This window comes from Scaptodrosophila lebanonensis, unplaced genomic scaffold, assembly GCF_003285725.1.
Source record: "Scaptodrosophila lebanonensis strain 11010-0011.00,11010-0021.00 unplaced genomic scaffold, SlebRS2 tig00000061-arrow-pilon, whole genome shotgun sequence".
Classification (NCBI taxonomy): Eukaryota; Metazoa; Arthropoda; class Insecta; order Diptera; family Drosophilidae; genus Scaptodrosophila; species Scaptodrosophila lebanonensis.
The window spans coordinates 7346320-7371471 of NW_022060554.1; the positions used below are offsets into that span (position 1 = coordinate 7346320).

Consider the following 25152-nt stretch of genomic DNA (forward strand, 5'->3'; position numbering starts at 1 on the left):
GATATGAATTTTTACCACAATATTATTTTGTGTCCCTTTTTTCAATGCGTGCCCAACTACGGTGAGATCTTCTCTGCCAATTGTATTACTGCCTTTTCTCCAGTCAACATCCACCTAGAGTCCTCTTCCCTTATAAAACTCATTGTGTAATCCTGCATTCCACAAAATATGTTCGATTTGATGACACGCAGTGAGCAAATACTAGTGGGCAAAAATCCTGAAAGAAAATGTAAAATTCTTATTCTTATATTATATAAGTGGAGAAGCTAAAGTCGGCTATCCCGACTTTGAAATACGCTGTAGTGCAATTAAACAAATTTTAAAAAAATTAGGGATATTCATCTAAGGCATCTTTAACTAAATATTCGCCGAGATCTAGATGATTATACGAACGGCGTTGCGGAAAAAATAAAACAAACTCGTACTGCGTACACTTATAAGGCACCTGGGTACGAAATTTTGTTTCTATAGGTATTATAGTCTTTGAGATGCAGGTGTTCATACGGACGAACAGACAGGGCTAGATTGACTCGTCTTATGCTGTCAAGAATACACATACATATATATTCTTGTGGGGTCTGCCACGCTTTCTGCCTGTTATATTTTTAACTTTTCGCAAACCTAATATATTCTTTTACATTTCATGTACAGAGTATAAAAATTAAATAAAAAACAAAGTTGTCAGAAGTGGGATTCGAACCCACGCCCTCAGAGAGGACCAGAACGCTCATTCGAACCCTTCTGTGAAAGGCAAGACTGTAGAATCTTGAGTCTGGCGCCTTAGACCGCTCGGCCATCCTGACATGTTGTTGTCAGATATTGGAGAACGTGTTAATATATGAATACACGTAAGTAAAAACTATTTTTAGCAGCGACTCATTATTTCACAGCAAATGTAGTGTATATACGTATCTACTAGAAATACGGATTTGTAATCAGTAATCAACAATTACGCACGTTAGTTCCGGAATGTGAAGTTGATATACCCTCCAAATAATTGTCCAATGTAAAAAATATGACTGCTTTGCTGTATCAGATCAGATTTAGGATTTAAAATGGCTCGAATTGAACTAAACAAAATTATAATAAATAATATAATAAATAAATAACGGACAGGCAGACAAGGCTAGATCTACTCATTTTGTCATGTTGATCATGAATATATATTCCTCGTGAGGTATTCCACGCCTCCTTCCTTTCTCACTTTAGACAAACCTGTACCTTTCAGATATATTAAATAATTGACAGAAAAAATCATGATTTAGACTCGTCTCGTCATGCTGATCAAGCTGTATGTTCCCCTATGTATTATTACCTACCCGTTAGGAAAGGTGTTAGAAGCATACACAACAGGAACAATATACTTACTTGTATTCTTTTAAGTGATGAATATTCAAATATATAAATCAAATGTTGATGTATGAAAAGGCTTTCAAGTGAAAGATCAAAGCTCTTAGTCTCAGTAGGGTGTATAGGTAGCGAGTCATGGAAGAATAAAGTTTTTGTTGTAAGTGTACAATTTGGTTGATATAGCTACAGAAACAAAGAAGTTATTGAACTAAATGAAAGTTGTAGTAATGTACTTTTAAATATCTGCAAAAATGTAGAAGATTCTTGTGCAGTCGATTATACATATCTTGGAATAATAACGAAAAATTCGAGGGGGAACCCACCAATTCTTAATTACCAGACGAGTGGATCTACACATATTCTTCTATATGAAGAAAAATCTCCGAAGTAGAGCTGGAGTCATGAAACATATTTTTACAATTTTATATCGTCTCGCCATAGTCTAAAGTGTAATATAAGTGCAATATACTATATAAACAGCTTATTCTCAAAGTTCATTTTAGTTGAGGATTGTGGTAGATCGCGCACCGGATACAAAAAGAATAAGAATCGGACTCTGTCGACTTTACTTGTAAATATCGTTGTCATAAATTTTCTCAAATTAAGCAAAATTTACTAATCGTCAATAATTGAAATAATAAATTAATTTGCTTGTGTGTAAGTACAAACCTTTCAAACACTTAACAAATGACTCGGCTGGATGCGGATTTATATCACCCAAAAGGCGGCGGAAGTGCTCATCGCCTTTAAATATAACCAAAGCAGATTGACTGAGCCTGACATATAAACATGGCAGTACTTTACGCATGGAAGAACAGGAATGTGGGCTCGTCCAGAAGTGACTCAGATCGCTAAGTACGAAAAACTTGTCCTTCATAAATCCATGGATTTTATTACCAAAAGCGGCTAATTCCGAAATTGCATGAGTGCGGAGGTATCGTAATGTCCAGCGAAAGTCGTTGACGGTTGCATCCGAGACGAATGAAGGAATCGCCTTGACATGATAGCGCACCTGCCGGGCCAGACCCGCCTCGAACAGATACTCCCCCAATATCAGGTCTGTGAAGAGTTCATAGCCGGCATTATCGCACACGATATCGACAAAGACCGGTGACCGGGCCTCTTTCAGCACACGCAGAATATCATCGGACTGATCCAATAACAAATCGGAATCAAACCCACTTATTCTTGTCATAATGTTATCTTCAGGTGGGTTATGTTGAATGCTCAGATCACAGCGATTTCCCCACACAGAAAGCTTCAATAGCACCTCAAAGTCATTGTGACTAAAGTCCATATTTCTGGTTGCCTTCAGAATCCCCAGCATCACGTAGACCAGCTGCCGGGTGGCCGTCATCTTGCTATGACTGAAGTAATCGAAATGGCACAATGTTTCCGTGCGCTTAAAAATGGTCGAGATGCGACGGTACAGATAGCACTGGGCGTGCAACCACACAGATGTGAACCACTGATTGCGGTCATCCGGCAAGCTGCTCAGGAATTTGTTCCAGTTCTCTGTATCAGGCTCTTTGCCGTGGAATAATTTAAAGGGCTTGTTATTAGTCAAATCGTCTCGTAGAATATCTAAAGACCACAAAATACGACGCAAGTCATACCGTGCATACTGATACCGTTATATTTGCATATAGTAACGTGATTACATAAGAGTAAGTTATATTACTTACATCGCCGTATCTCTTCATTAGGGGCTTCTCGTTTTGTTTCAACCACTGAACTAAATCTCTCAGAAGACTAGGCGCGTTCTCTCGCATGGTATAGTAGGCAGAGCTACGTTTGTAATGCGCACTAAGCTCCTCATTCCATGGCGTTTCTTCGTCTATGATATTATTATTTTCGCAAAAGGCTGATTCCAGTGCTAGCTCAGGGCTAATACTGTACATGGTGCTGGCCGACGAACTGTCAGTGAAGTCGCCGCTTCTTATAGAGAAATCTTCCGCATGTGCAAACATTGTGAATAAATTTAGAATTTCGACACAAATTTCGAACTGGTTAGCCTGTGAAAAATAGGCAATAGGCAATAAAGTAGGTAGAATAGGGGGGTGGCTGGAACTATCAACTTGTTAGCTATCACAAAAAGCACCATCAACTACTAAATAATTAAAAAAAATATCTTGAAATGTAATACCTACTTTTATATTTTTAATGTAACGAATAATGTTTTAAGTACATAATATTATGTATTGTCCCAGAAACTTGCCCGCTTAAATCAAACATTCCAAAAACGAATGTTCACGATTGGTTTGTGCTGACCCCAAACAGGCTCACTAATAAAATAATATCAATTTCTTTGCTTTCAAAACAAGAGAGAAAGTTGTTTGATATCGATAGTTTTTAAGCTTAGGTCTATGATTAGTATTAAGTGCTCTATTGGGCATATACCTAAAATTAAAGTGCAGTATAGCACTTATATTCAACAAGTCAACGATATTTGCTACTAACATTTATTTCTATGTCTATAAAAATAAATAGTAATTTAATATTGCTAGAGACCACAAAAAAGGGTAGTTAAAAAGCAAGCGATTGAATTTTTGTATAAATACGCACAATTATTTATTTTAGCGTGAATTCATTTAACAGTGGAAATACTTCAACAATATCTATATTGCATTTAAAAATTTGATAGTTTGACTAAAAATCAGGCACACTATAGCATCTCCCTTTTTCTCACTTTCTTGCAAACTGTATAAGGCCATATTCGCCAGTAAGCATCCACTCCTTGTCCTTTGCAAATAATTCCTCGGACTTCCCCGGCGGCAGATCGCAAATTAAATCAGCTTTAATGGTCCGCAATGTGCACAGATTGGATGGCTTAAATCCTGCAAACAAATAGAATGAAATACAATTTAAAAATATATTTATCCTTATCCCAACTTACCCCTCAGACATGTCTCGAATGGTTCAGTATTATTCCAGGAGAAATCGCCCAGCAACTTGCGATAGTTGAGGTCACCCTTGAATATAACTAGTTTTGCTTGTGCTAAGCGTTCATAGAGAGCTGGTTGCACCTGCTCCATGCGATAGAACTCGTACGGGCTGGTCCAGAAGTATTCTATTGGTTCAACTTCAAATTTTCCCTCTGCTGTGAATTTCTGTAGCTTCTCTCCCAAATCCCGAAGTAATTCGCTTTCATGCTTCGCCAGAAATTCCAGAGTCCAATGATAATCATATTCCATAACATCCGATATAAACCAAGGTATGGCCTTAACATTGAACCGAACTTTGCTGGCTAGGCCTTTGTCAATAATATATTCAGCTAAAATCAAATCAGTATAAAGCTCATAGCCCGCATTGTCACACACAATATCCACTATAGAGCTGTCGGAGTCGGCGTTTTCAATGCACTTCCATATAGATGCGCTGGCGTCCACGAGTAAATTGGCATCCAGTTCTGACACCAAATCAAAGGCATCACCTGTGGGCTTAACCTGCTTCCCGCTAGTTATTGACAAATCACAGCGGTTGCCCCAAAGATTCAATTTGAGAAGTTGTTGAAAAGTTTCCGAATTCCGAATGGTTTGACGTGTAGCTCGCGTCACAGCCATCATGGCCTCGGTACTCAGCTGGGCGGCCGTTTGCTTTTGCCTGCTGAAGTAATCGTAGCTTGACAGTGTGGCTGTTGCCTTGAAAATGGAAGAGATTTTTCTATACATATAACATTCGGCATAGAGCCAGCAAGCGTGATAATAGCTTCGCTTCTGTGGAGGTAGTTTCTCCAAGAATTCATTCCACTGGGCAGTGTCCGGCTCTAGAAAATAAGTATTAAGCATTTAAATATTTTTTAGGAACAGAACTGCTTACACTTACCGTTACCCTCAAAGAGCAGCAAAGCGCCATTGTTGAGAATGTCTGTACGCAATTGTGTGATTGCCGCTGCAGTTCTTTCAATGTCCGCGCCTGCGTCCTGTTGGATGAAAAATGCATTATGCAATGCAAATGACTGCAACTATCAACTACTCACCACCCCATATCTTGCTATTAATTCATCTTTGTCCTTTACTAAAGAGGCAATAATTCCTGATAAAGTTGATGGCAACCGCACACGAAATGTGTAGTAAGCAAAGCTCCTGCAACGATAGAGAGATCGTACTCGTATTACATCAGTGTATAATATATGCTATATTTAGTCTGCTCCCCCACTTACTTCCTATATAGGGCTGCCAGTTCAGTGTGCGGAGGCGTATCGCTATCAATAATTCCATATTTAACATCAAAATCAGCATCAACTGGCAATGTCATAGTGTCTTTGGCTTCACTGCGCGCCTATTTTCAGACTAGTTGTAATATTTTAATTTTTTTTTTTCCTTGTTTGTGCAAGCTCGTAGATGGCTGTTGAGTTAAGTTTGTGCAAAAATTGATAACTTTAACGGACCGACCAGTAATAAATTTGACTAGCGAGCAGCTAAGTAACTTTAAAGCAGCAGCTGACTGAGTGCAGTGTTGGTGAATGTTTAAAGCTGCTTTGCCTGTTAAAATACGTTAGCAACACTTTTTAAATTAAAGATACATATGTAACTGATATATTTTCATAAATTTTACTTGATTATTGATTTAGAGTTTCTTTTTTTAATAGCCAAATTCGCGTGTGCCATCGACAAAATGTATGATTCCGTAGTTTCCTGTAAGCATCCACTGCGGATCCCTCTGGGTCAGACTTTCATTAAGGCCCTTTGGAAGCCCGCACAATACTTCTGCCTTGATAGTCCGTATGAGACAGAAGTTCGTGGGCAAAAAGCCGCGTAAGCATGTCTTAATATCCTGTGTTGTGTCCCAACAAACATCGCTGAGAATTTTGCGACCATTTAAATCCCCTTTGAAAATTATGAGCCTCGACTCCTGGAGTTTTTGATATAGCTCTGGGGCAATGTCCCGCATTCTACAATAATAATAATTAGTTGAGTTAAAATTTTGCTATTTAGAAGAAACTTACGCAAAAAAAGGATGTGGAGAGGTCCAAAAACATGAAACGGGCGCCAATTCGAATTTGCCTTCGTCCAAAAACTGCAAATACTTTTTGCCAATTAAACTAATGATGTAGTCAGAGTGTTCACTCAAATATTGCAACGTCCATTTGAAATCGGCCTCTGTGGTATCCAGGACAAACCACGGATGCGCCTTCACATGGAAACGCACTTTGGTTGCTAAGCCCTTTTCAATCATGTACTCGGCCAATATGAAATCAGTGAACAGTTCGTAGCCGGCATTGTCTAGTACGATGTCGACAACCTGCTGTTTTTTATGCGGTTTGCTATCCAACAACTTCCAAATCTCGGACACATTATTGATGAGTATAAAACTGTCAATGGCGCTGACATCATCCAGAACCGTGCTGTTGAATATCCGCTCATTCTGGTAGGCTGCGGAAGCCAAGACATCGCATCGATTGCTCCACAAGTTAATTTTCATTAGCTCTTCAAACACCTCCTTTGACTTTTCAGTGCGACGCGTGGTATTGGACAGAGAGAGAATATCTTCTATGCAGCTGGTGAGTGCATGTTCCTTAACCTTGGCAAAGTAATCAAACTCCTTGATGAAAATACTATTCTCTACAAAAGAGTAAAGCTTGCGATACGTGTAGCACTCTGAGTACAGCCAGCAAGCCCTATAGAACGAGCGCTCATCGTCGGGAAGATGTGTTATAAAATGGTTCCAGATTTCACGATCCGCCTCTGCAAAGTAAAAAGACGTAAGACAACAGCAAGAGCGTGAAACTAAGCACCTACCTTCGCCATTATACTGCTGGAAAGGCTTATCCGTTTGCAATTCGTATTTGAGGCGCGAAATCAACCCTATGATTATCTTCAACTCTTCGCGTGCGCTCTGTTCGAAATTCGACGGTGCTATGAATTAAATTATGCAAAATCATCCTATACAACACCCGTACAAACCTCACCATATCGTGCGACTAACTCATTCTTGTCCTTCGTCAACGTGTCTGTCATATTGGTAATAACATGTTAATTGCATTTTTCATGGACTTAGTTTTTGTCCTCTGAGCTCACCTATAACATTCGTGAGCACAACCGGCAGAACATTCCGCAAGTTATAGTAGGCATAGCTGCGCTTATACTGGCCAGACATATAAGCATTCAATGGCGTGTTGATATCGACAATGTTATACTTGGCGTCGAAATCGGATTTAAACACTTTGTTTAGCTTCTGGGTTCCAGCCGACTCGCCCTTGCTTGCAGCCCCAGGGGCAGAGACTGCAGCCGCAGATGCAGCTGCAACATTGCCCACCGTGCGTTCCGACGTCGTCGACTCAAGCTCCATGGGATTTAAGCAAAGCTCAGCACTGCCGTTTTCTCTTCACAGTGAATTTGCGTAATTAGAATAACATTTTTAAGAAGACTTTTTATCGATGAAACTTTAGAATTTTGTTGGCTACGCCTGCCTAAGTTCCTTATCCGTTTGGTGTTTGTATACGGATTGTGTGAGAGAAGATGGGCAATTACGGCTTATCACAGCTGATGCTGAGAGGGCTGCCACACCGTCAAAAACACAACGCATGCTTTCAACACTGAAATCATAACGCTTGTCTTTTTTCTGTGCTTTTTGTACTTCCGCGTTTTGTACACACTATACGCACTGTTCAGAGTTTAATGGGCAGGGAGTACGACGCTGTCGCGAAAATTCTGCAAAATGTTAGCTACGTGAAAAACACTGATCGATGTGCGAGAAACGAAAACGCCTATGACGGCATAGCCACGAAAATTAAGTGTCAGCAGTTCTGATAACAAACGCGCGCGGGGCATGCTGACTCAACCTCGACGAAACGACAAAAGTAAACGAGTCCGAGACAGAGATAAAGAAAGACAGAGAGGCGGAGTATATGTAGGTTTAACATTAACTTGTATATATCAGTAGCAGGGGAGAATACGCCAGTTGCTTCAAACTGGTGCGCTACGCTACAAATGCAAATGCACACCAACTAACCACAGCAGCCCACCCACAATACACACACGCACACACACACACACTCACAGGCAGAGACACAGCATGTCACACTTACCAGGGCCTCTGTACGGCTTCGCAGCATTTTTTATGATTTTCTGGTTTGGCACTTGGTGTGTGCATCTGATTGCCATCTGCTATGGAAAGTATAAGCTGCACAAAAAGTCGTGTAAGCTGCCTACAGAATCTTCGCCACTGCCGGGAGTGTCCATACTGAAACCGCTGATGGGTGTGGATCCCAATTTGCAGCACAATCTCGAAACGTTCTTCACCATGGATTATCCGTTATACGAGCTGCTCTTCTGCGTCGAGGACAAGGACGATCCAGCCATAAAGCTGGTGGAGACACTACTCGATAAGTATCCACAAATGGACGCCAAACTCTTTGTCGGCGGCTCGAATGTGGGTGTGAACCCAAAAATAAACAACATCCATCCTGGATACATGGCGGCCAAATACGATTTCGTAATGATATCAGATAGTGGCATTAAAATGAAAAACGACACTCTGCTGGACATGGTCCAGAACATGTCGGATAAGCATGCGCTGGTGCATCAAATGCCCTTCACCTGTGATCGCGACGGTTTCGCGGCTACCTTCGAGAAGGTATTCTTCGGCACAGTGCAGTCGCGTATTTATTTGTCTGCCGATGCTCTGGGCATCAATTGCCACACTGGTATGTCCTGCTTGTTGCGCAAAGCTGTCATCGACGAACTGGGCGGCCTACGCGCCTTTGGATGTTATCTGGCCGAAGATTTTTTCATAGCCAAGGGCGTGACGGAACGAGGCTGGAAGATGCGTATCTCCAATCAGCCAGCCCTTCAGAACAGCGGCCTTTGCGACATTGGCAGCTTTCAAGCTCGTCTCATACGCTGGGCCAAGCTGCGCGTGGCCATGGTCCCAACGACAATGTTGCTGGAGCCATTGTCCGAGTGCATGCTGCTCGGAGCACTGGCGGCTTGGTCAGCATCCTTACTCCTGGCCTGGGATCCGCTCGTCTTCTATCTGGTGCACATACTATGCTGGTTTCTTTCCGACTGGCTGCTCCTCTCGATTGTGCAGCACGGCTCGGTGCCCTTTCACAAGTTCGAGTTCGTCATTGGCTGGCTGTTTCGCGAGGTAACTGGTCCGTATCTCTTTCTGCACGCGCTCTGGAATCCGGCCATACGTTGGCGCACTCGCACCTATAAACTACACTGGGGCGGCATTGCGTACGAGCTCAGACCCAGCAACTCTAGCCCGCCCGCCGATTGTCTCGAACCGCTTCAGCCGGCGCCAACGTTAGCAGCAGGAGGAGCAACGACAACCTCCGGAGCAGCCAAACAACGACTTCTGGCTTCGTAGCAGCTGCACCGGGTCCTCTGTCCGGTAGTTAAGCCATTGTTACATTTTCTATAAGTAATGGGGAGTGCCGCATATAAATGAGAATTCTGATGGTAAAAATGCGGGTAATGACTGCGTTCATAGCGTTTAGTAGTATTATTAGCTAAACTTGAGGATTTAGTCACACTACACGATCCTTGGTAAGTTCACACAGGCAAATACAAAAAACAAAGAAATTCATTAATTCCAATTTGCGTGAAAACATGACAAACCTTTTGAATTCAGGCAATAATTTTGGCAATTTGCATATGCTGGTATGCAAGTAAGTACTTATGTATGTTCATTTGAATGTAGGTGCCTGTATGAGCTCGCCTTTAAACCTTATTAATGTATGTATAATAATTATAAACTCGTGGACTTGCGCTGGTTACGGCTACAGTAGGCGCTAAAGTTGCTCACCCACACCCACTCACACACAACAACACAACACTCCGAGACGACACAGACGCAGACTGCACAATCTTGAACTCAACTCTAACTTAAATATCCAATACGTAGTGCTTAAGCCATAAAAGTTGTTTGCTGTTGTATATATCTACATATGTATATCATAAATCATAGTTCGTATTTTTATTATTAATATAGTTTTTTTTTTGTGCGCCCTTTAGTTATTCGTATGGGTGCACTATTGAGAATTATTAGGCTTTGTTGTTGTCGTTATTTTTACGAATCTAGCTAACTAAAATTACATATTAATGTATCATTGCTAAGCACATTATAATTATTATTATTATTCATTTATTTTCCGTTTGTACATAAAACTTTGCTAAAAGAAAAGAAAAATCAATGCCATCGAATAAATGTACTTTAAATTTTCATGCAAATGATTTATGATTTTTTTTATCACAACGCTTAGATTTTGTAATCGCATGTTATCAGTTGCTTGTGTCGGCCTGAATAGATTTTGTTGGTATTTGTTTTTTTTTTTTGAGGATGAATCAGCAGCGATCCAACGTGCTTGGAAAGCCCGGGATTTGTATGTTTGTATTCGGTATCTCATTACTTTGCGCACTGCTCGGTTACTTAATAATTGCTTGTGTCACATGCGTCATTAATTTGGGGCTTAACTTTCTGCAGCCACTGTAGCTAGATCATATGGGCGCGGGTTCAAAGGCTAAACGCTCATGTACATTAATTAAATTATGTTATAATATAATGAAGCTTGTGAAGACATTAAATATCACATAATAGGCAGTTGAAGAACTCCCCGCTAAAAATAGTATTACAGCAAGCAATTTATATGATGAACTCTAGTAATGAAAAACATACATACAAGTACATAGGATTGTTAAGGTACATATTTAAGCCGATGTTGTCCTGAAACAAAATTGTATTGTAAATCGATAGAGTTGTACTTATTTCTGAACACTTATTTAAGCCGTATTTTCACTATCTTTTAAGTTAGTATTAAATACAAATAATATGCCGATAATACAAAAACGAACTATTATATTTTTCTTTTTAAATATTTTGGATATTGTAATACATATAGCTTTAGCTAATGTTTGCTCCAAAGATAGTGAAAAACGTAGTTTTATATTTTTAAAAGTTTTAGCTTTTGAACTGAACTAATACAAGTATATGTATGTATTATTTGTTAAACCATCTCAAGACTAGTTGATCTAGAATGTTCAACTCTATTGATTAAACCTATTTCAATACATACATATTCACATGAAGAAACAATTGAACCGAGCATGTGACTCATGCGGCCCTCACATGACAACAACAAGAACTGCAGATTATCAGCTGCATGTAATGAAATATAAGCAACAATAATAAGAATATTTGTAAAATGCACATACACATACTTATACGTATTTACATGCATATGTAAGTGTGTGTGATTGCATACTTGTAGAATGGTTTAAGGTTAAGAAAGCCGAGGGAGAGAGCGATATTGATAGAAAGATAGGCATATCAGTTGCAAAGCACACAGAGAGGCAGATAAATGGATGAACCGAACTCGTTGTTGACATCTTATGAATTAAGACATCAACACACCCTAATACTTAGCTTTGATAAAAAGTAGTTGAATTTAAACATACACATGTATGTATGTAGAAATGAACAGAACCCTATACCAACATACATACATACTATTTAAAAAAGTTGAAAACATTTAAAGCGCCTAGTTGGCAATGACGTTGGCCATAGCTAATTCATGTTCTACACCAAAACATTTTAAGCTAGTACTTATGTACATACATATGTATGTATGTAGGGCACTGTATACAAATATTGGATGAATTTGATTTGTGGCCACAATAATATTTACACACAAACATACATGCATACATATTGTTTCGAGATTTCCGCCAATAATAATAATAATAAACCGATTTCAGTTGATAAGCAATACTAAGCATAGTATTCTCTGCTTTGATTGATTTCCAAATTTATTTCGGGCGCTCTCTCTCGTTGCTTAAGCTGCAAACGCAAACTCAATTACTTATGTAGATTAGAATTCAAAGGAAGGTTTTAAACCTACATACTAAATAAATTGTATTTATTGTACGCTGCGACACAAATTAACGGGGGCAACAATTTTGTGTACAATTAATATGTGACTTGGCATGTGTTCAATGTTATTTTGTTATTAAAATGGGCAGGCATTTTTTGATTAGCTGCAAACAACAAAAATTACCAATAATAAGAATAATAATGACGACAACTTAGTTCATACTATGTATTTGAAAATGATTTACAAATACATGAACATAAATTTCATATTTTTTAAAACTTATTTGTATCTAAGCTAAAGCTAGTCAATAAAATAAAATAATACCAGATGACCAAAATAAATACATACATACATATGTATGTAACTCTTGTTTGATTTTTCTATGAATGTGGGCTATGCACATACAAATATGCACACATGTATGTATGTATGTATATTCACTGAATCACGACGCTCCGTCTCAGTAAATACCGTAGTTTCCTGGCCCACAATTTTCGAGTCAGGCAAAACAGATTGCAGCCCCATCTATTCGTGCTTTGCACCTAACGGGCTTGCGATAATCTAATCTCTGTCGTTTGCACTCGGCCCACCACAGTCTTCGTCTAAAGCACGTGAATAAGTTTCAAGCATACGCACAAATGGCGTCCCTTTGGGCTCGGTGAGCCAGCAATTGGAAAACCACTGCGGTTGTGCTTATCAGCGAAATGGAACATATGTATGTGATCAAGTGTGTGTGTACATTTTGGCACGCGAAAGGGGGCATTCAAGTATTAATTATTTGTATTTAGATGACACATTTTCTAAATAAATAAGTATGTTCATATTGCGTTCCTCCAAAAGTTTGGAGCACCTGTAGCTACGAAACACAATTTTAACAGTGCATTACATCTTATCAGATTTTGATCCAAGTGCACATTATCAATTCGACAATTTAAAATAAACGTCATCGATAGTAGCATGATATCGATAAGCAATGGCAATTCTGTCGACTTTTAGCTGTTTTCGCTTGTGATGCGATTTGGTCACACTCGTTTAATTTTTGCAAAAAACATCTACTGTGCGGCGTAATATATTCGGTTTAATAGTTCAATTTAAGGTATTTAATATAACAATTGTTCGGAAAAGAATAACTCACTGTGTCCTCAGCAATGTACATTATAAAATGCATCTGCGGCATTGCGAAAAAGCCGAGCAAGAGGCGATGAAAAAACTTGTGGAAAAATCTATACAACAAAGTGTTTATCAGATATACAAAATGTAGCAGCTTGTGGGTGGCGCTAGAACTGTTGTCGGTTGGGGGGTTATTGGGTAGGCGCCACAGCTGGTGCTCTCATTGTCAGTGTCGTGGCCGCCATTTGAAAAGTGCATGCGTGTGTGTCTTGTTGGTGGGCGTTTTTAAAGGGGAGGAATTTTCGGCTCAGTTGCTGGGCACTGGCACGGGCTAAGTAGTAAAAGAAATGTGTTTATGCCAAAGTGGTTTAAGTGTGGAAGCATTTGTTGATTGATCTTCGACAGAGCAGCAATTTTTATGGATTTTTAATGAGTGAATCTGAAATATCATTCGCAGATGTCTTAGCCGAGCCAGTGCAAAAAGGTTACTCAACAAGAATCGATTGAACGCACACTCGCCACTAGCGTAGCAAAAGGGCACAGCCATGGCCATGTCCAAAGTTATACGTGTGCTGGAGAAATCCATTGCGCCGTCGCCCCACAGCGTCCTGCTGGAGCATCGCAACAAGAGTGAGAGCATACTATTTGAGTCGCATGCTGTTGCGTTGCTAACACAACAGGAAACGGATGTAATCCGCAAGCAATACACCAAAGTGTGTGATGCCTACGGCTGCCTGGGCGTCTTGCAGCTCAATGCGGGCGAGAGCACAGTGCTCTTCCTGGTGCTCGTGACTGGCTGTGTGTCTATGGGCAAGATAGGCGATGTGGAGATCTTTCGCATCACCCAGACGACGTTCGCATCGCTGCAGAATGCGGCGCCCAACGAGGACAAGATTAGCGAGGTGCGCAAGCTGCTCAATTCAGGAACCTTCTATTTCGCCCATGCCAATGTCAGTGCAGCGGCCGCCGGTTCCCCATCAACCAAGTTTGACATTACGCTCTGTGCGCAACGACGCCAGCAAACCGCAGAGACCGACAATCGCTTCTTTTGGAATCGCATGATGCACATCCACATGTTGCGCTTTGGCATTGATTGCCAGTCGTGGCTGCTGCAGACCATGTGCGGCTCTGTTGAAGTTCGCACTGTCTATATAGGCGCCAAGCAAGCTCGCGCTGCTATCATCTCTCGTTTGAGCTGCGAGCGTGCCGGCACCCGCTTCAATGTGCGCGGCACCAACGACGAGGGCTATGTGGCTAACTTTGTGGAGACGGAGCAGGTCATTTATGTGGATGGCGAGGTCACGAGCCATGTTCAGACACGCGGCTCAGTGCCGTTATTCTGGGAGCAGCCAGGAGTGCAGGTGGGCTCGCACAAGGTGAAGCTGTCGCGTGGATTTGAAACATCGGCCGCTGCTTTTGATCGGCACATGAATATGATGCGACAGCGCTACGGCTACCACACCATTATCAATTTGCTAGGCAGCTCTCTTATTGGCAGCAAGGAGGGTGAGGCGATGCTGAGCAATGAGTTCCAGCGTCATCATGGCATGTCCGCCCATAAAGATGTGCCGCATGTGATCTTTGATTATCACCAAGAGTGTCGTGGCGGAAACTTCTCAGCGTTGGCCAAGCTCAAGGAGCGCGTTATAGCCTGTGGTGCGAACTATGGAATTTTTCATGCCTGCGGGGGCCAAGTACTCCGCGAGCAGTTCGGCGTGGTGCGCACCAATTGTCTGGACTGTCTCGATCGCACGAACTGCGTCCAAACGTATTTAGGATTAGAGACACTCAACCTGCAACTGGAGGCGCTTAAGCTGGGCGGGAAGCAACAGAATGTCTCTCGCTTTGAGGAAATCTTTCGTCAGATGTGGATAAATAATGGCAACGAGGTGAGCAAAATCTATGCTGGCACCGGGGCCATACAAGGCGGCTCCAAGCTTATGGACGGTGCGCGTTCTGCAGCACGCACAATTCAAAATAATTTGCTCGACAACTCCAAGCAGGTGAGTCAATTCTATCTACATTCAGTTCAATAAAATCAATATTTTATTCAGTATATCAGCAGTTGTTAATTATTCGTTTGATTGAATGTTAGAACCTTGAAAAGCAAAGGTAATATCCTACACCACCACTGCCATTGTTTTATACACAATCCTCCTCTTACTAGGCCCTACTTTATTCAGGCAGCTATTTAAAGTATAAATGAAACTTAATTCTTTGTGAAACTAATTAATGTTTCTTGTTTGTTCTTGTACAGGAAGCCATTGATGTGTTGTTGGTAGGCTCTACGCTGAGCTCAGAGCTGGCGGATCGTGCTCGCATTTTGCTGCCCTCCAATATGCTGCATGCGCCCACAACAGTTTTACGTGAGATGTGTAAACGTTATACGGAATATGTGCGCCCGCGAATGGCACGCGTCGCCGTAGGCACGTACAATGTGAACGGAGGCAAGCATTTTCGAAGCATTGTATTCAAGGACTCGCTGGCCGATTGGCTGCTAGATTGCCATGCACTGGCGCGTTCCAAGGCGCTGGTAGATGTAAATAATCCATCGGAACATGCTGAGCATCCGGTGGACATTTACGCTATTGGTTTTGAGGAGATTGTTGACTTAAATGCGTCCAACATTATGGCTGCCAGCACGGATAACGCAAAGCTTTGGGCAGAAGAGCTGCAGAAAACCATCTCCAGAGACAATGATTACGTTCTACTCACGTATCAGCAGTTAGTAGGCGTGTGTCTGTACATATACATACGACCGGAGCATGCGCCACACATCCGCGATGTGGCGATCGATTGTGTGAAGACGGGACTGGGAGGTGCCACTGGAAACAAGGGAGCCGCAGCCATACGCTTTGTTCTGCACGGCACCTCAATGTGTTTTGTGTGCGCCCACTTTGCCGCTGGCCAGTCTCAGGTGGCTGAACGCAATGCAGATTATGCAGAAATCACCCGGAAATTGGCCTTTCCCATGGGACGCACGCTCAAGTCACACGATTGGGTGTTCTGGTGTGGCGACTTCAACTACCGCATTGACATGGACAAGGATGAGCTGAAGGAGTGTGTAAAGAATGGAGAACTGTCCACAGTACTAGAGTTCGATCAGCTGCGTAAAGAGCAAGAACAGGGCAACGTGTTTGCCGAGTTTTTGGAGGGTGAGATCAGCTTTGATCCCACATATAAATACGATCTGTTTAGTGATGACTACGACACGTCGGAGAAGCAGCGGGCGCCAGCCTGGACAGATCGTGTGCTGTGGCGCCGCCGCAAGGCGTTAGCTGAGACGGACTTTGTGGGCGGAGAATGGAATGCAGGCCGACTCATACATTACGGACGCTCGGAGCTTAAACAGAGCGATCATCGACCTGTCATTGCCATCATAGATGCAGAAATTATGGAAATTGACCAGAAGCGTCGGCGTGAGGTTTTCGAACAGGTCATTCGCGACTTGGGGCCGCCAGACTCCACCATAGTTGTGCACGTGCATGAGCCGTCATCGGAGGAGGATGGACCAACCATATATGATGAGCATGTCATGTCCGCGCTAATAGCAGAGCTCTCCAAAATGGGCGAGGTAACACTTGTGCGCTATGTGGAGGACACCATGTGGGTCACATTTCGCGATGGCGAGTCGGCACTCAATGCAGCAGCCAAGCGCAGCACCCAGGTGTGCGGATTGGAACTGGTATTCGAACTCAAGTCTGCCGATTGGCAGCATCTGGTGGATAACGAGATTTCGCTGTGCACCACCAACACCATTCCGCTGTGCGCCAATCCGGAACAGCAGGCACAACTGGAGCAAGTGACTCCAGAATTGCCGCAGCGCCCCAAACAGCCTCCGGCGCGTCCACCTGCTCGTCCGCCTATGCCTATGTCACCAAAGAACTCGCCGCGTCACTTGCCACATGCCGGTGTTATTAGCATTGTACCGAAGCCAGCTAAACCCCCGATGCCACCACAGCCCATGCAGGCGCCGCTGCAGCCGATCCAGGTTTTGCCTCCGCGTCCGCCTGCCATGGGCAACGCCGTGGGTGCTGGTACGGGAACGGGTACGGACACAACACCCTCATCCAAATCACAATCGCCCACAGAGCCAGCCTCTCCGCTGCATGCCACATCCTCTTCCTCAACCACATCCTCGGGCAAAGCTTCGCCCACAGCTGGCAGTGCTGAGGCTTCTACATTGGTCTCGGGACCACCCACGCCCCCACGTCAAGTGCAAAGCAAACAAGTAACGCCCGTCTCAACCCCTACTCGACAAACCAAACAACCGATAGATGCGGCAGACGCCGTTTATGAAACGGCTAGCAACATTTACGAGGAAATCCAGGAAGATGTTCCGGCACCACGACATCCGCCGCCAGCAGGGCCTCCACCAGTCATGACGGGTCCTCCCATGGGTCCGCCTCCCCCGCTGCCCACGCGTCGTGGACCGCCACCGATACCAAACCGCAGCGGCAATGCGCCTCCATTGCCCACACGACCAACAAACAATTGAAATTGTCACTGGGGTGAGTGCTTAAAAGAAAATCTTAGATAGGTTTTCAAAACTACAAATTAAAAGAACGGTACTCGAATGTCTGCTCTCAAATGCCAACCTCTGGTCCACATAACTTGAAAATCTATTTTTGAGTTGGTATCGAAGTGAGGTAAAGCTTCCCACACACCATATGTATATTTGTTTGAGCTTTCTAAATATAGCATTTATATAGTCTATATATTATTGGTTGTTGCCAACTGTCAGGATGGCCGAGCGGTCTAAGGCGCCAGACTCAAGATAGTGTGATCTTGCCTTTCACAGAAGGGTTCCCGAATGAGCGTTCTGGTCCTCTCTGAGGGCGTGGGTTCGAATCCCACTTCTGACAATATTTATTTTTTATATTATTCTGATTTGTCTGATTTCAGCACCATGCAGTACTTATACGGCTACCAATGAAATCGCAATACGGTGTCCACTACCACATCTGATTACTAAGTTACTTATTGGCTAAGTTACATTCCAAGTTGTTGTATTTACTGTTGAAAATCTCAAAACTTATTATGGAGGAATATATTTTGGCAAGAGTTTAGCGAAATATATAGAGACAGTTCCAAATGAATTTATGTGTAAGCAACAGGCGTATGTATTTATTTGTTTTCGAAGTTGAGAAAAACACAAGTTATACCCTCAAATGTTACCACTATATTCCATGTATTCTTTGTTTCTATTTACACCCAATGTATCACTGGCTAGGAGGAGTACAGAATGGGTACACTATTGCACCAAATAAAATAATAAAAAAATAAAAATATAAATAATAAAAAAGAGCAATTTGAACAAAAAAAAAAAAAATAAAACAAGAAATGTTAAGCATTGAAGTACTACTATACATAAAAACTTATGCATACTAGTCAAATTATCAAATAATAAAATGTTACTGTCGAATATTACAAGTAATCAGCATTAACAACACTACAAGAAGAAATGGGCTGCAAGTCGCGAGCATGTAACAACAAATTGAAGCTAACGTGCCGCTCATTATATACTAGTTTACAAATATGCATCCATATACAGGGTGCGCCATCTTTTATGTCGGTATGCAAACATTGAATATCCTTGAAAATAAACAACCGATTTTCAAGTATGAGATATTTTTATTTAATTTGGTTCTGTACAATTTCTTGAACTGACGTTTTCAACACTGGTCTACTCAAGTCAATCGGTTCACTAATGACAAAGTTATCCAATATCTGCATACCGACATAAAAGATGGCGCACCCTGTATGTATTTAGAGCTATTGTTATTGTAAAGCGTTGCAGTTTAAATAATGTACCTACAAATGAAAAACTAAAATACTTGCGCAAAATTCTGCTAATATGAATGGTACGGTGTAATGAATTGTTTAACAATTTTATTGATTTAGTTTTTAGTTAAATGAACTATACGAACAACAAGAATATCAAAGAAAATACCACGCGTCTATATACAAATGCTATATGTATTTACAAGTTAAATAAACATAGGCACATAAACATACATATGAATATAAAAAATGTAAAAAGTTTAATCCAAATAAAAGCGAAAATAAAACTATTATGAGAATATTGCCATGTTTTCAACGTTATTTATAGCGTTTTATTTACTTATAAATTTAATATTCACTAGCAAATTGTTTACTGATCTATCTTTGCCTCTTTGGTAAACTTAGTTGATCTGGAGAGGCTGGTTTAAAGATATCGGCTTTTCCTGGAGACTTTCAATTGTATGATCTTATAATTGCAATTGCTTGACTAGCTTTAAGCATGGCCAGGTACTATGTATCGTACAAAGGGAATACATTTAACAGTTTGTTTTGAAATTGCATTTATTGTTAATTTATTTTTTCAACACAGCTAAAGTAAATAATCAAGCAGAGGTGATGGAAGTAAACAGCAGAATTTCGGAACCTTTTCTCATGTGACCGATTTAACGAGCACATGGGCAGGTATATCGCCTAATAACATTGGTTTATAACTAGTGCATTACATCACTCAACAGCCAACAGAAAAAAACGCTATTTTTTTTAAATTATGGTGGCTTTTATGACCAACAAAATAGTTTTTTGTGGTAAGATTTTTTTTTAAATTTAAGCGGGCTCCCTAGATTGTTTGCGGTAAGTTATATTTATGAGTCGTACTCATAATACTATATAGCATAACCGATTTTAATCAACTTTTTATAAAAACAAAACAAATGCCATATTTTTGGCCGCTTATCTATTGAACTGTTCAACTTGTTTGTCCAATATACGAGTACATTTTGTTTTAATTTTTCCTGGGATTTTGAAGTCTACTTATTTTTTGAGTAATAGAAAATTCAATGTATCCGAAACTATTTCCACATTTCCACAAACTATTTTGTAGGCATATCTTTAAGATTTGTAACTATTTAAAGTATTTTAAACAATCTTTGCATAGTCGTTTATGCCTCTGATGTGCAGAGTTTTCATGAACAAGCTAAGTTTTGTGAAACTTCGTTAATACATAGTCCTTTATAAAGCACTGTGTGCTTTTGATCCCTCGAGAAGCACATCTATATAAGGAGAAAGAGAAACATACGGTGAAGATATTTATCCTTTTACCGGAACTCGACGCAGGGGGTCTAAAACCACTTAGGTAGCACATCGTTCGGCAGCTTTTTGTGATTGGGCAGTGCGGTGCAGGGTCGTTGCTGGCGCCAGAACTCTTGACGTTTGTTTAAGAACTCCACCGCCTCCTTGGCAAAGGTTGATATGTTTTCTGTATTGGTATCAGCACGCACTAGGTTTGGGTGCTGTAATAGCTTTTCTAAATATTCCTTGTCCACGCAGAGCTCTCCCAGTAACTTGCGCGCATTGCGACGCTCCAGATCGGCTTTGTTAGCTCGGGTGCGTACCTGGGGCCTTGCGCTGTTCACATTATCCATCGGCTTTTTGGGCTTAGACGGTGCAACGGTTCCCCGGGTCTTCGCGCCTATGGTATTTTCAATAGCTTCCTGTGTCTTTTGGACTCCAAGGCGTAGCGAAGCTAATTCGGGACGTGCCCGCAGACCTCGATGGAAGAACATGAGACTCTGCTCGAATTGTCCGAGATAATAGAGCGACTCGGCCTTCTGATATATGGCGCGAATGTTATTTTTATCCTCGGCTAGAGCGGTTTCAGCATCCTGTAGGGCTTTTGAGGACTCGCCCAAAAGTAAATAACACTTGCTACGCGAAATCAAAGCATTAATATCCGTGCTGTTGAGTTCAAGGGCCTGAAAAGAGAAAGTATTGAATTATTTAAAATCGATTACAGTGGTTTGGGTTTAGTGAAAGGGGAACCTTGCAAAAAAATTGTATAGCATTTTCGGGATTTGCGTTTTTAATCTCTTTTAGGCCCAGTGCTATAATCGAACTAATGTCCGCCTCATCTGGAATAAGCAAAGCTTCATTACGATCCTGCTTCTGCTTGATTTGTAAGCTTTGTTTAATATCGAAAGCGCCCGCACTGACGGCCGCCGCACGATCCTTGTCCGTATAGAAGTCCACAAAATTCTCCTTGGGCTTCTTCTTCTTCAGGATTTGATCTTCGATTCTTTTGCGTGCTGCACGCAGCTCGGCCTCAATGCGATTTCCACGCTTTGTGCTGCCTGGTTCACCCTCATCTGCGAACTTGCTTCCGCGATCACGTCCTTGTTTCTCGGAAGGTTTGCCCTCGACGTACGACTCACGCCGCTCCCATATAGGCGGCTTACGGGAGGTACGAGCTCCACGACCCTTCTTTTTGTTTGACTTAGATTCGTCCAGCGATTCTTCGTCCACATTAACGCCCGTGCGTATGAAGCTTTGCAACAGCTCCTGATCCTTGTCAACGGCCAGTATGGTATTTAAGACGTTTGACATTTTATTATCTCTTACACAAACTTGAAAGGAAAAACTTGTTCAACTAGGCGTGTGAAGATTTCACACCTTAGCTGACAGTTGCCAGCAAACGGTAATTGATTAGCTCCTTAGCGCTGTTGCCTGGAAACTGCCTAACTAATGGCTTACCAATCGATAAAAATAAATAAAATGGCACGTGCTTCTAGTGGCTACTCGGTGAATTGGGTGGTAGAAGGCAGCCAGGCATAACAATTACATTTATCAACAACTAGTGTTGGGACTTATAAAGCAACTCTCCCATTGATCCTGATTAAAATCTATTTAATATTTTGGTAGTTTTCGTTGTTTTATGGATTACAAATAAAACACAATTGGTATTTAAAAAATTGTAATCAATATTTGTTTATTTATTAAAACACAGGCTTTTATATGTTAACTACTTGCATCCAAAAAGGATTGAAAAATCCTTTATACAATAGAACCAACGGTATCTTTTGTGTCTGGCTTAAATTTATTTGTACGCGCCAACCATAACAAATAGCCAAAAGCTGCTTGCTATGTAATCTTTCTAACAAAAGCTTGTTGTCGTGAGCTACGCATGAAAAGTTCACCACTCGAAAACAAACGACAAAGTGCCGCCATCTACAGTTTATTTCAGTTTCAAGCCGTTATGAATGTTGTTATATGTAATTAAACATACATATGTAATAAGAAATTGAAATAGCATTTATGGAATCGTGATAATTGTTATCTCGTGGCACAGTCTGCAGGTGGTATAGTGGTATACGTGATTGAAGAAGTATGAAATTCGATATCGGAAATTCGGGATTACTGAAGATGTTGTCAAAAAAGTGCATGAATTTGATCAAAAACCAGCGAAAATCTTCGATGAAATTTATTTTTTAACTGCACAACTGAGTCTGCGAAAGGTTTTTTCTTGTTTCTTACCGCGGAAGTGTTCTGGGTCCCTTCGGTCGATACGTGTGACTTATTTTTGACAAAAATAACTCAGTTCAACCATCAACCACTTCCCATATTCACCTGATTTGATATCGTGCAACTGTTACCTTTTCGGAAAAGCATAAGCTGTTATATAGACGAAAAAGCCATCCAAAAGGCTTTTATTGAAATTCTAAACACTCTTTGACTTGCTTTTAGACCGTGTAAATCGCTTTCCGAAATTGACTGAATAAAATATCAAACAATTAAAAATTCAAAAATGATTAATAAAGCGGTAGGTGATAAGATTAGGTGTACCGCCGATATCAGTCCGACATAGACCACATTGAGCCTTAGTGGAGATCAGGTTAGTGTTGCATTAGCAGCTTGCTTTGTTTAGCAAACGCCAATGCTTTCGGGGAGCATTTTTCCGCCTTTTTCAGCGAGGCAAGAGTATACGCGTGCAAGTGTTTTGCTTTGTAGGTGAAGAGTGCTAGGCAGTAGTGGCATACAAGATTTAGAGATAGGATTACAATTTATAAATTTATTCAAATTATTTGTATCCTTGCAGCAAACTGCACTAGTTGTAGCCATTACACTTAATTGCTGGGGATCTACTAAACCTGTTCTTTATATAGGATCTGTCCTGGGATGAACAATTATTCAATTTTATGCGAACTCGTGACATCGATATTATGCTTCTCCGATGATTACAGAACCTACTCTCTCCCCTCAAGATCCCTAGTATAAAATATATAATATATATCATAAAATATAATTTCATTTTTCCTGTAAATCATTGTAAATATTGTATATACATAGATGTAAGTGCGTTCTATAGATGCTTACTATAGACAACTTTTGTATTCCCTAACTTTCAACTAGCTTAAGCTGCCATATTGGTAGTAGAAAACTAGTTTAATAAATTGTATATATGTAAAAAAAAATTTCGACACATTACTATGTTATTGACCAGTATAAGAACATAAACGTATTTAAATTTTTTATACTCTGTATATGAAATGTACAGAAGTATATTAGGTTTGAGGGCGCTGAAAAATGTAACAGGCAGAAGGAGGCGTGGCAGACCCCACAAAGTATATATATTCTTGATCAGCATGACGAGACGAGTCGATCTAGCCCTGTCTGTCCGTCCGTATGAATACCTGGATCTCAGAGACTATAAAAGATAGAGACACCAAATTTTGCACAAATATGCCTTATGTGTGTACGCTATACGAGTTTGTTTTATTTTATTTGATTTACCCCCCCCCCCACTTCCCCCCTATGGGGGTTTTCCCGATTTTCCATTCGTATAATCGCCTATATCTCGGAGACTATAAGACCTAGGAACACCAAATTTTAGTCCCAGATGCCTTATGTGAATACGCAGAAAATGTGCATTTTAGAATTTCCCTCCCTCCCCCTTCTCCCCCACAAATCGCGATTTTCTCTAACTCCCGTAATTCTTGGAATTTCGAACTAAAATTGTAAATACCCCCAGTTAGTAATTATGTTTCCGTATGCCAAGTTTCACTATGATAGACCGATTTAACGAGAAGTTATAGCCATAAATATATTTGCTGCTGCAGCGCTGCTCAAGCGCTGCCCGCGACTGTTGTTGATGTTGCTGTTTGGTTGACTGCTAACATGTTTACACAGACACGAATAGATGCGCATAGGCATACATACACTCACACAGACGCAATTGCTATGTAAATGTGCAATTCGAATACCGAGAAAGGTAAAAACGATCAAATTTTTTTTTTTAATTTTCCTCATTTTTTTTCTTTAATTATTGTAAACATATGTATGTACAGAGTATTTAAAAGTCGGGACACCGGACTTTAGCTTTTTTACTTGTTTGCTTTTATTACTGATTGTATCCGTATTCTTATATATTTAATTTATTTATATTTGTTAAGGTAAGGTAGAGTTAACAATGTAAGCGTGTAAAAAAAAAATTCTTTAGTATTTTCTCCGAAATAAAAATCTAGGGGAAGTGCTGCCCTTAAGCCCATTTGATCCATGATTTGTAAGATTATCAAACGCAAAGTTTACATGTTTCGAGGCTACAGAAGTATTTTTGGGTCAGAAAGAAAGAGTCCTTAGAATAAGATAGAGTTTTTAGAAACTAGTAAAATTGAATAAATTTGCTGTTTCATTTATGTATTTATATTTAAATATGTACCTGATTATATCCCGTCAAAGCCTTGTAGTATTCACGAACTTTCATATGATTATTTGACTGATCGCAAAGCAGTTTGATGGTTGTTTCAATTTCTTCGATGGTTTCAACTTTTGGTTTTTTTCGCGGCATTTCTTACAGTTTTATTGCGATTTGTTACACAAGTAAACGAATTGAAATTTTCTGTGGTCTTTTCACTTTTGTTTGAAATGTCGCTTAAGTTATTTATTTATTTACTTTTTTAAAGGTTTTCTACAAGTATGTATATCTTTTCACTCAATTTTATATCGTGTGAGGATTTAGCTATCAATCGCTTTAAGAATGCTGCATTCCTTCTCGCCATGTCTGCTCGCCATGCTTGACATTTTCCAACTGAATTTCCTGC

The 25152-nt window shown here is 40.8% G+C and overlaps 6 protein-coding genes and 2 non-coding genes across 11 annotated transcripts; 3 read left to right on the forward strand and 5 right to left on the reverse strand.

Moving 5' to 3' along the window:
* Positions 1-2: 2 nt before the first annotated feature.
* On the reverse strand, positions 3-3336 carry LOC115624559 (damage-control phosphatase ARMT1). The gene is made up of 3 exons (XM_030519287.1): positions 3036-3336; positions 2020-2974; positions 3-217 (listed from the first exon to the last, which is right to left on the reverse strand). Exons 1-3 carry the CDS (start codon positions 3318-3320, stop codon positions 57-59), a joined length of 1401 nt encoding a protein of 466 aa, XP_030375147.1. The 5' UTR covers positions 3321-3336; the 3' UTR covers positions 3-56.
* Positions 680-803, reverse strand: Trnal-caa. The gene is made up of 2 exons: positions 766-803; positions 680-724 (listed from the first exon to the last, which is right to left on the reverse strand). It is a non-coding gene; the product is annotated as a tRNA-Leu (tRNA).
* Positions 3337-3891: 555 nt separating the features above from the next.
* Positions 3892-5767, reverse strand: LOC115624528 (damage-control phosphatase ARMT1). The gene is made up of 5 exons (XM_030519249.1): positions 5513-5767; positions 5330-5435; positions 5176-5272; positions 4247-5116; positions 3892-4187 (listed from the first exon to the last, which is right to left on the reverse strand). The coding sequence occupies exons 1-5, from the start codon at positions 5605-5607 to the stop codon at positions 4036-4038; spliced, it is 1320 nt and encodes a 439-aa protein (XP_030375109.1). The 5' UTR covers positions 5608-5767; the 3' UTR covers positions 3892-4035.
* Positions 5768-5865: 98 nt separating this feature from the next.
* On the reverse strand, positions 5866-7784 carry LOC115624527 (damage-control phosphatase ARMT1). Of its 2 annotated transcripts, none has more exons than XM_030519247.1 (5): positions 7371-7784; positions 7262-7303; positions 7092-7208; positions 6299-7037; positions 5866-6244 (listed from the first exon to the last, which is right to left on the reverse strand). In XM_030519247.1, the coding sequence occupies exons 1-5, from the start codon at positions 7639-7641 to the stop codon at positions 5935-5937; spliced, it is 1479 nt and encodes a 492-aa protein (XP_030375107.1). In that variant the 5' UTR covers positions 7642-7784; the 3' UTR covers positions 5866-5934. The 2 variants fall into 2 exon arrangements, with proteins under 2 accessions (XP_030375107.1, XP_030375108.1); XM_030519248.1 differs by having other exon boundaries at positions 7092-7188; positions 7257-7303; positions 7371-7783.
* A 178-nt stretch (positions 7785-7962) lies between these two features.
* On the forward strand, positions 7963-10523 carry LOC115624607 (ceramide glucosyltransferase). Its single transcript, XM_030519357.1, has one exon. It carries the CDS (start codon positions 8368-8370, stop codon positions 9664-9666), a length of 1299 nt encoding a protein of 432 aa, XP_030375217.1. The 5' UTR covers positions 7963-8367; the 3' UTR covers positions 9667-10523.
* Positions 10524-13198: 2675 nt separating this feature from the next.
* On the forward strand, positions 13199-18916 carry LOC115624648 (synaptojanin-1). 2 transcript variants are annotated; one of them, XM_030519424.1, is made up of 4 exons: positions 13199-13265; positions 13737-15282; positions 15537-17790; positions 18185-18916. In XM_030519424.1, the coding sequence occupies exons 2-3, from the start codon at positions 13825-13827 to the stop codon at positions 17775-17777; spliced, it is 3699 nt and encodes a 1232-aa protein (XP_030375284.1). In that variant the 5' UTR covers positions 13199-13265; positions 13737-13824; the 3' UTR covers positions 17778-17790; positions 18185-18916. The 2 variants fall into 2 exon arrangements, with proteins under 2 accessions (XP_030375284.1, XP_030375285.1); XM_030519425.1 differs by lacking the exon at positions 13199-13265 and having other exon boundaries at positions 13672-15282; positions 15537-17328; positions 18185-18374.
* Trnal-caa lies at positions 18019-18144 on the forward strand. Its single transcript has 2 exons — positions 18019-18056; positions 18100-18144. It is a non-coding gene; the product is annotated as a tRNA-Leu (tRNA).
* Positions 18917-20276: 1360 nt separating the features above from the next.
* On the reverse strand, positions 20277-24899 carry LOC115624955 (tetratricopeptide repeat protein 25). 2 transcript variants are annotated; one of them, XM_030519808.1, is made up of 2 exons: positions 24771-24899; positions 20277-21033 (listed from the first exon to the last, which is right to left on the reverse strand). In XM_030519808.1, exons 1-2 carry the CDS (start codon positions 24897-24899, stop codon positions 20401-20403), a joined length of 762 nt encoding a protein of 253 aa, XP_030375668.1. In that variant the 3' UTR covers positions 20277-20400. The 2 variants fall into 2 exon arrangements, with proteins under 2 accessions (XP_030375668.1, XP_030375667.1); XM_030519807.1 differs by lacking the exon at positions 24771-24899 and adding an exon at positions 21101-21742.
* Positions 24900-25152: the final 253 nt, after the last annotated feature.